Source organism: Palaemon carinicauda, chromosome 9, assembly GCF_036898095.1.
Source record: "Palaemon carinicauda isolate YSFRI2023 chromosome 9, ASM3689809v2, whole genome shotgun sequence".
Lineage (NCBI taxonomy): Eukaryota > Metazoa > Arthropoda > Malacostraca > Decapoda > Palaemonidae > Palaemon > Palaemon carinicauda.
Genome location: NC_090733.1, coordinates 1,056,448 through 1,067,359, shown reverse-complemented (window position 1 = coordinate 1,067,359; position 10,912 = coordinate 1,056,448). Strand labels below are relative to the sequence as shown.

Here is a 10,912-nt window from a genome sequence, read left to right as displayed (position 1 = left end):
ATGTTTCTACTTTTTATTTAGATTTTATCTTCTGTTGTTGCATATGAAGTGAATTCCTAGGAACACATTATTGAAAAATTCTAGGATCAATACCGAAAAGAAAAAAAAAGAAAAAAAAAACTATCATACCTTGTCCCAAAGCTTATTTAGCCCTTCTCACTGCTGCAAAAGAAAAAAGATAATAAATCAAAACCTTGAAACAGAGTTAATATGAATTGCACTTGTAAAAATGTTACAGAAAATCTATACAGTACTGACAGGGCATATAGGATATTTCAAAGAAAAGAATGATAAAATTCTGCATGAGTAATTAACAGTAGGAAACTCAGTCCTATATTTAAGTTGGGACAACATAACGCGGTCAAAAGGTTTATTTATCGCTGTGATCAGCAGAGCTTTACACTTTGTGACCATCTATTCTAGGTTGGTTTGCTGTGAGATTTCAGGCTAAGGTCTCACACCATCACCAATCAGCAGTGTCCAGCAATGTAACTGAAACTGGCCAAGCCCAAGACAGGAATATATACATGCGGCTGCTGTAAATATATATATATATATATATATATATATATATATATATATATATATATATATATATATATATATATATATATATATATATATATATATATATGGGTGGTATATGTGTGTGTTCCATATCCTTAATTGTAAAAGGAAAACTAACTGACATTGACTATTAATATATTCATATATACGTATATATATACACACAGACACACACACACACACCCACATATATATATATATATATATATATATATATATATATATATATATATATATATATATATATATATATATATTTATATATATATTATATATATACGTATATATATAAAAATATATATATATATATATATATATATATATATATATATATTTGTATATATATACGTATATATATATATATATATATATATATATATATATATATATATATATATATATATATACATGTATATATATTTATATATCTGAATACACTTGTCCATTGAAGGGAATAAAGAATTCATTTAGACTTTGACTCTACTGTATATATTTATGACAATATCATGTTTGTAATTAGAATGGTTTTGATGCTAATGCTCGTGACTCTCATAAATTTACTTTCAAATGTTGGATTATAAATAGTTTACTGGTTTTGAGCCGGAGGACCGTCATAGGAAACCTTGTAAAAAGCAAAATAACTTAATAAAGAATGAAACCTGAAAATACAGCTAACTGACAAATAGAATAGTTTTCCACCCATATGACGAGTTTTACAGTCAAAATATTTTCGTGATATCCCAGAGTTTTTTTTTTTTTTTTTTTTTTTTTTGAAACTCCCAGCATTTACCATCAAACTTTTCTTGTGAAAGCACCAAGTTTTAGAGTCTAACTTTTTCGTGAAATCCCAAAGTTTTACAACCAAATTTTGTTTTGTGAAATCCTCAAATTCTACCATGAAACCTTTTTCCTAAAATCCCCAAGTTTCACAGTCAAACGTTTTCAGTGAAATCCTAAAGTTTTACAGTGAAGTTTTTTTTTGTGAAATCCCCAAATTTTACAGTCAAACATTTTGTGTGAAATCCCAGATTACTGTCAATTTTTTTCTTGAAATGCACAAGTTTTACAGTAACACCTTTTCTCCGTGAAATCCTCAAGTTTTACAGTCAAACATTTCCGTGAAAACCCAAAGTTTTGCCTTCAAACTTTTTCTGTGAAATCCCCAAGTTTTACCGTTAAACTTTTTTTTCCTGAAAACCCAAGTTTTGCAGTCAAAATTTTTTTGTGAAAGGTCTAAGTTTTACATTATTTTTTATTTTTTTTTTTTTTTTGTGAAATCCCAAAATTTTACAGTCAAATTTTTTTGTGAAATCCTAAGTTTAACATTCAAACTATTTTTTTTTAAATCCTTGAGTTATACAGTCAAACTTTTCCCGTGAAATCCCTAAGTTTTACAGTAAAACTTTTTTTTGTGAAATCCCTAACTTTTACAGTAAAATTATATTTCGTTGAAATTCCCAAAGTTTTACAGGCTAACTTTTTTGTGAAATCCCAAATATTTACAAACTTTTTTCGTGAAAGCACCAAGTTCTACAGTCAAACTTATTTTCTGTGAATTCCCAAGTTTTAGTCTTTTTTTCATGAAATCCCCAAGTTTTATGGAGAAACCTTTTTTGTGAAACCCCCAAGTTTTAGTCAATTTTTTGTGAAATCCCAAAGATTTACAGTCAAACTCCTCAAGTTTCAAGATCAATCTTTCTTCGTGAAAGTCCAAAGTTTTACAGCTAAACGTTTTTCATGAAATCCCCAAGTTATACAGTTAAACATTTTTCGTGAAACGGCAAAGTTTTACCGTAAAAATTTTTTGTAAAATCCCCAAGTTTTACAGTATTTCTTTTTTTTTTTTTTTTGTGAAATCCCCAAGTATTGCAGTCAAACTTTTTCGTGAAAGGCCAAGTTTCAGAGTCAAACTTTTTTCGTTAAATCCCCAATTTTACAGTCCTTTTTTTTTTTTTAAATCTCCAAGGGTTGCAGTCTATTTTCTTTTTGTGTGTGTGTAATCCCAGAGTTTTATAGTTAAACTTTTTTGTGTGAAATCCCTAAGTTTTATAGTCAAACTTTTTTTGAGAAATACCTAAGTTTTATAGTCAAAAACTTTTTTGGGAAATCTCCATGTTTTACAGTCAATCTTTCTTTCAGGGAATCCCCAAGTTTTAGAGCCAAACTCTCATCCTGAAATCCCCAATTTTTATAGTCAAACTTTTTTCTCTAAATCCCCAAGTTATACAGTCAAACTATTTTCTTCTCTAAATCCCCAGGCTTTTCAGTAAAATGTTTTCAGTGAAATCCCCAAGTTTTACAGTCAAACTTTTTTCGTGAGAGCACCAGGTTTTATAGACAACCTATTTTTTTTTTGGTGAAATTCCCCAGTTTTACAGTCAAACGTTTTGGGGGAAATCCCCGTTTTACAGTCAAACTTTTCTTGAAATCCACAACTTTTACAGTAAAACTTTTATCATGAAATCCCCATGTTTTATAGTCTAACTCTTTTCGTGAAATCCCTTGATTTAACCGTCAAACTTTTCCGTGAAATCCCCAAGTTTTACAAAAAAAAAAAAATCGTGAAATCTCAAAGTTTTAGTTTTTGAGGAACCGCCAAGTTTTACAGTCAAACTTTTTTCCAGAAATCCCCAACGTTTACACTCAAACATTTTTGTTGAAATCACCAAGTCTTGAAACCAAACTTTTTTTTGTGTGTGTGAAATCCTCAAGTTTTAGTCAAACTTTTTTCCAAAAATCCCCAAGTTTTGTTGTGAAATAATTTCTAGTGAAATCCCCAAGTTTTACAGTGAAACTTTTTTCTTCGTGAAATCTGCAAGTTTCACAGACCAACTTTTCCCCCAAAATCCCCAACTTTTACCGTAAAGCTTTTTTTCGTAAAATCCACAAGTTTTGCAGTCAATTTTTTTTCGTTAAAGCACTAAGCTTTACAGTCGAGCCTATTTTTTTTTCTTTTTAAAGGTGGGCAGGGTTTCGACCCCGTGCGACCTAACCCTAGGATACTTAGAAACTTCACCTATTTTTGCAGAATTAAAAAAGAATCTAAACTTTAAAACTTAAATATTTCTCTAAAATTAAACTTCAAGGTATCGAAAATCTGCCCTGTCACGGTCATAAATTTTTTCGTCGTTCTAATAATATATTTACTTTTAGAACAGAATAACAAATAACGGAGATGAATAAAAATATATGAGAATAAGTATGTTTTCGAGTTATAAGCGTCCAAAGATATTTAATGCAATTTAAGTTTTATTCTTCGAAAAGTTAAAGTAATAACACTAAAATTACACCCACGTGTGGTTCTATTAATACTGGGCTATATATTCCATAAGTTCAGTTGATGATTCATGCATTATGGCTCCTGGCCGCCAACCGCCCGGCAGCCCCCTCCTCTAATAGTGGTAAATCGTGGCACGAGTGAATCAGCTGATATTCCGCCCAGTATGACATGACCAGGTATTAGATTTCTTTTCTTCCTTTTCAAGCTAAATGAAGACGTCTTCTGTTACTTGGTGTTTATTGCTATTGTCATGTTTATTGGAATTCAAAAAAAAGGCAAAACATGTAGAAAAAAAGTGCAGAACAGAAATACTTCTTTCAAGTATTTATTGGAAAACTCCCTCATAAAAGAGCTCCTGTTACAGCAAGAGGAAATATAAGATATTTTAAAACCCATATTGTAGCTGTTAGCCGGAAATAATGTTCTTGAATTTTTTCGCCTGAGAATAAAATGAAATAATGGCTTTGCCAATTACAAGCCTCATTTATCAAGTTAATGGTTTCACCACCTCGATCATGAGGCCCACACCTGTGACCTTGCACAAGACAAAGGATGAACTCCACATGTAATAAACGCTGAAGACCCATATTAAAGCCGTTAGCTAGAAACATGTGAGTGATCTAGTGAAATCCCCAATCTAATATTTTCGGTAATTTTTCTTACCATTTTTGCTGCAGATATAATCAAAATTCCATTATACAATAATCATAACGAAATGTTGGCTCTCACTGCTCCATAATTAGCAGGCACAACTGTACTCGACTTTACTGTTTAAGTTTCATTGGCCTATATCATCCTTTTCTCTTAACATAATAATAATAATAATAATAATAATAATAATAATAATAATAATAATAATAATAATAATAATAATAATAATAATAATAACTATTATTGTACGAAGCTCCATCCTATAGAATGATTCTATAAAGCAAAAACTGATATTATAATAAACTGGAATATTAGCAAAAAGTCCCTTCGCAATAACTGCTTTGAATCTTTTGTAATAAAAGTTTAAACGCAATGAGAAGAATACCGATGACTCAATCACTAACTGCCATATCATGCATTAGCTTATAATTATGTAAAAGTCATTAGTCATTCGCTTCCCCAGAACAATTCTGCCGATGGCCTTTTCCCATTATATTTCAAAGCATAATCAAACTTGCACAAGTGTAAAAAGAAATAGAATGAATTGTGCGGAAGTCAATTAAATGTACCAAACATGAATCATTGATTCTTAACAAGTGCGAAAAGTGGTAATCATCAAAAGGGCAAACCGCCACATCCCCTCTCATTCACCAAGGTTTGCGTTATACTTGAATTGTACTGGTTATATTATCATAACAATAAAAAAGATTACACATTCTACTTATGGACAATTAATCTTCTTAAGGTTGATGTAGCAATTAAGGCTTAAATAGAGATCATAATTCCCACTTTATGGGATAATGCTATAAGTTGAGAAATAAAACTTTTGGTTTTAAGCATTTCCATTTGTGGGTCGTTGTTTCCTATCAACCTTTTTTCACGCTCATTGTCTCCCTTGAAAAGGAACTGTGTAGAAATATCATATATATCTCATATATCTCTGCTGGCAATGACTTACGAATAACAATGAAAAAGGAGGAAACTTTGAGTATAACTTGATGTTTCAGATGAAAGTGACTCTTCGGGTATGTATAGAAATCGTTCTGTAAAAAAAAAAATAAAAAAAATCGAATGCTTTAAAATTCATTTCGTCAATATTGAATGTTGCCAGAGTCAATGTAAATGTGTAAAATAATGTAAACAAATAAACAATATTAGTTAATTTCATGTTCTTGCATACACTTGTTATAATATTTATTCAGGAGCATAGTATTAAAGTTAAATGTAAATTAGAGTATTCAGAAAAGTATTGTAAGATTCTGATAGATTATTCTCAAAAATTTAAAGAAGGCTTAGCTATACTTGTCAATAATAAATCAAACGTGGACGTTTTTAATTCAGAAATTGTTTTAAATTATTTTGTAATAAGTTCTATATTTAGAATATCAACTGTTAAGATTCAAATTTTTTAATGCATATGAGAGAGAGAGAGAGAGAGAGAGAGAGAGAGAGAGAGAGAGAGAGAGAGAGAGAGAGAGAGAGAGAGAGAGAGAGAGAGAGAGAAAACAATTGTTTAGTAGTGACATTTTATATTTCTGAAGAAATAACATGAGCAATATAATTGCATTACAACCATGAGAGATTGTTCGAGTTCAGAAAATGAACTACTCTCAAAATCACTTTTGGATGTAAAGAATAGTTTGAAAATGAAAGATGCTCGATTCATTATGTATCACCAGATGGAGTACACTTTTCTGAGAGAGAATTGTCGTTTCAGACTGGACAGATTTTATGTTAAAGATTGCCAAGATAGATAATGTCTCTAACATTCGACGCATCTTTAGGATTGCTCAAATCACTATTATAAAATCATCTTTAAAATTCGAAAATATTGTAACAATAAGAAAAGGATATTGAAAATTTAATTGTAGTAAACTTCATAATTGTATTAATACTAACAATTTTAATATGTGTTGGAAATTTATTCGGAGAAAAAAAATGTAATTGACAATATATTTCATTGCTAGAAATCTGCGAAAAATGAACTCAAGAAATTCATCAGATGCTCAAAACAGGTGAATAAGGAAAAAATTTGGGTTGTTAAACTTGCTAAATTATCAATTTCAATAGGAAATGTGAAAATCTATGTCAAATCCTTGTAATCTTAATATTGTTAATAAATTATAACCAAGAATACATGATATACAAAATGAAATATGTGAAGGAATAAAGGTGAAGGCAAAAGGGGATAATTCTTTGAAAGGTATCAGCTTATCTACATAGAAAAAAGAAAGTTTTTTTATATTTTTGTCTTTAGCTTTTTAATTTAATAAATGCTGTAAATTGAAAACTAGTAATAGGTTATGAATTTTAAAGTTAGACTCCAAGGAGACTAATATAAAGGATGAAAATAAGACAATGATTATAATAGCCTATTTTATTGCATGGATAAGGATGGAAAGACACTTAGGGTTTTTAAGTACTGATCCGCAATTGCTTATATGTACAAAAAAATAAAATGGTGAATACTTATAACGTAAATAAAATGGGATTTAAAACCTCTGTTCAAAAAGAATTCACGAGTCGATATGTTTGTAATTTGAAAACATATTTAGATGTAGATGAATAGTCAAATGTACAATTATATGTTAATTACAAAGTTTATTCATGTAAATATATAATGATGTATATGAAATACTATAAATTGTAAAATTTATAGTACATTTTTTTTAATAAAAGAAAAAAAAAGTTATCTCTTCACTTCCCTATGGATATCCATAACTAATCTTACTTGCAGGGTGCCCCATTCTGCTACTCTTCTTAGGGTCTCTTCATTCAGTAACTTCAAAATACTCCTGCCATCTAGCTCTTATTCTCTCCTTTTGACAGAACATTTATGCCCTTAGTTTGATCTTACATCTAAGAATTATTACTTATTTATTGTATAGCCTAATAAATTCTTTCCATGAATATAGAATTTTAAATATTTTTTAAAATTTTAATTCGAAGAAAATAACAAAATAAAGCGGAGAATTAGAAATGACTGTAAACACAATACGTCTTATAGTGTTGAAGGAAGTACGAGAGTCCAGAAAGTAGAATTGGGTGTATACAACAAGTTCTTATACAAGGTAGAGGACCAAAATTAGCAACTTCGGAGTAAACTGTTTTCGTACCAATTTCAGTATTCTCATCACTGTTCTTATACTTACTTACTTACTCCAGTGGCATTTAGACCACATTTTGACCCATGACCGCTCGAGATAGGATTCTCCACTCTTCTCTACCCCGTGCCTGATGGAACCATTCATTCAGGTTCCCCCAGAAATTCTTACATCCTCCTCCAAGCATCTTCTCCAATCTTTTCTTGGCCATCCTACAGGTCTTCTTCCAGCAACCTCAGCCAAGATTATCCTCTTTGGAGCTCTATCCTCATCCATACGAGCCATGTGTCCCGCCCATTGGAGTCTTCTTGATCTAACTACATCACATATATTTGGTTGGTTTGTACTATTTCTTATTTCTCTATTATGTCGTCTTCTCCATACATTTATTTCTTCGTCATAGATGGGCTCCTCTATTCCTCTCAGAATCCCATTCTCAAAAATTTCAAATGTTTTCTCTAATATTTTTGTTAGAGACAATGTCTCGCATCCATATATCAAGACTGGTCTGATAGCTGTGTTATATATTCTCAATTTTGTTTTACGGGTGATAGATCGTCGTTTAAAAAGGTCTGTAAGGCTTAAATAACATCTGCTGGCGTCTCCAATCCTTGCTGTAACCTCTTCAGCCATTCCAGCGTTCTGCGACATAATAGTACCCAGATACTTAAAGGACTCTACTGTCTCAATTCTGATGCCTGCCAGATCTACATTTCCCTGTAATTGCGGTGTTCTTGCTACTTCCATGATTTTGGTTTTGCCTTCATTTATCTCTAGTCCCACCTGGAAAACCATTGTTTTGAACTGTGTCGTTAGGTTTTCCACCTCCCTTAGGTTGACCCCTATGATATCTATGTGATCAGCATAGCCTAAGCAGTTGACCTTTACGTTATTAAAAGTGACCCCTTCTGCCTGGCAGTTATGCTTATTACTACCTTTTCCATTACCAGGTTGAAGAGAAGGGGGAATAGGATGCATCCTTGTCTTAGGCCGCTTTTCACCTGAAACGTGGTAGCATATCTTGAGCCCCATCTAACTGAGCATAGGGTATTTTTATAATAGGCTTTCGTTACCCTTACGAGTTTTAAGGGTATACCGAATTCTCTCATTATATTCCACATTGATGGTCGGTGTATGCTACCATATGCCTGTTTGAAGTCTATGACTAAGCGGGTTTGTTGTTTATTATATTCCCAGTATTTTTCTATGACTTGTCTGAGGGAGAATATTTGGTCAATGGTAGACTGTTCAGCTCGGAAACCACACTGATATTCTACGATTATACTTCCTGCATAGGTGGTAGGTCTGTGGTATATAATTATTGTAAATATCTTATATGCTGTAGGTAGTAAACAAATACCTCGATAATCATTGCAGATTAATCTGTCTCCCTTCTTATGTATCGGGATAGAGATTCCTTCCTCCCACTGATCTGGAGTAATTTCTTCATTCCAGATTGTCACCATCAGATCATGAAGTTTTTCTTGAATCACTACACCCCCCATATTTCCAAAGCTCTGCTGGGATGTTATCATTAACTGGGCTTTTATTATTATTATCATAGATTCTCTTTTCTACGTTATTTGAGTTACCATAAAGTTTCCAGCCCTTTTGTTGCATTCCATTTCAACCTGGATGTATTTATAATTGATGAATTCTAGGAAAATCGACCAAATAGATTTACAGGAAGTTGTACATGACCTACACCGATTAAAATATTATGATAAGTCCTTATAAATTTAATAGAATCTGTGCTTTTGCCGCCATATTGGAAAATGGCGGCTGATTTTCAGATTTTCGCGTCTATCTTCTAAACCTTTCAACTTACAAAAATAGGCAAATGTTAAGAAATATCCCTCCCCCCCAAAAAAAAAATAAGAATAAATTGCAAACCAGTGCGTATTATCATGTGTAAAGGCTAGTCATGAATGGCAGAGTCAAGGGAGAGTGACGATGTCCTGGCAAGCAGGACATTGCCCTACAGGCTGATCATATATACACATACATATGATTACCGCCCAAGTCTAAGCTTGGACCAAGGAGGACTGAGCAATGGCTACCGATGACTGAGCAAGTACACTTATAGGCTCCTCCAACCCCCAACCCCCCCTACACTCCCTTGTCTCACAAGTATTGTGAGGTTGCAGCCACTAGAGGAACTAACGAGTTATGGCGGGACTCGAACCCGTTTAGCTATCACCAAGCAGGAATGTTACCAATAGGGCACCAAAACCCTAAGAGGAAAGAATGATATCTTCAAATATTAATATACATATATGTGAAATCTTGAACTTCATGAAATATTTGTAGTCATTATTTTATGTTCATCAAAAATTTTGATAATACAGTATACCAAAATAATAATAATTCCCAATCTAAATGAAATCGAACTTTTCAATTCAATTTGGTTTATGTAATAAGTATTACCAGAAATACTTATCCGCCCGATCACATCTTACTATATCAACTAATTAATGTCTTTGAGACATTACAGAGAATATTTGGATAAAACTGAATAAGAAAATAATAATAATGTTCATCTGCAAGTGCAAAATCAATAAATCCTGAATCCGCACTTCTTATGCACTACTGAAATAACATTAATCTCTAATTTTCCAGAATTAGAGTGTATTTCTCATATCTCATCACAGCTGGCAACAAATAATTTCTAATAATGAATTATCCTATGAATATTAAAAGTGCTATACGCGTTTTCATTATGTTTCCCACTGCTCTCACAATAAGCGAAACCCACCTAATCGAGTTACCAGTGATAACACTGAAGACTATCACAACGCTCTGATATAAAGATATCTACTTATTCAAAAAAACAAGAGTTACATGTCTGATTTCAAATTTTTCTTTTATTTCAGCAAATGTCAAAGCTGAATAAAGGGTTGTCATATTAAGTGGTGGCAGGATGATGAAAGGAATTGGTAACGCATGACTTACATTCCATGTTCTATTTTTTCACAGCTGATTTCATAAAAGCACTTCCAAATTGTGATTTCTCTTTTAATCTCACTAAATCCTATCATCCATGAGACATCAATATTAAAACTTTTATGAATAACTTCATCTTCTTCATATGTTATATCTCTCATCATGATGTTCTCCACATTTGAAAAAGGGGTTTTTGTAATACTTTATGTTTATCTGATTTGAAGATGAGTTACATTTTGTACCAATTTTTCTTTCTACAGGAGGGCACTGCGAGACAGATACAGGAGTTAGTTACACATTTTATTCTCCCAAGTGAAATGTACCTAAGCCATATAAGGTTTTTATATTAACATCAGCATTGTCAAAA

General features: G+C 31.8%; 1 protein-coding gene across 1 annotated transcript; it reads right to left on the bottom strand.

The window, feature by feature from the left end:
- Positions 1-7,749: 7,749 nt before the first annotated feature.
- On the bottom strand, positions 7,750-10,706 carry LOC137647348 (uncharacterized). Its single transcript, XM_068380747.1, has 3 exons — positions 10,555-10,706; positions 8,682-8,907; positions 7,750-8,385 (listed from the first exon to the last, which is right to left on the bottom strand). The coding sequence occupies exons 1-3, from the start codon at positions 10,704-10,706 to the stop codon at positions 7,750-7,752; spliced, it is 1,014 nt and encodes a 337-aa protein (XP_068236848.1).
- Positions 10,707-10,912: the final 206 nt, after the last annotated feature.

Excerpts from the sequence above, each read along its gene's own strand:
- LOC137647348 (XM_068380747.1), bottom strand. The coding sequence starts at position 10,706 with ATGAGAGATATAACATATGAAGAAGATGAAGTTATTCATAAAAGTTTT. Across the intron at positions 8,908-10,554 it reads GAAAAAATAGAACATGGAAT|ACCTACCACCTATGCAGGAA; the intron begins GTAAGTCATGCG and ends TATATACCACAG. Across the intron at positions 8,386-8,681 it reads TCGGTATACCCTTAAAACTC|GTGGGACTAGAGATAAATGA; the intron begins GTAAGGGTAACG and ends ATGGTTTTCCAG.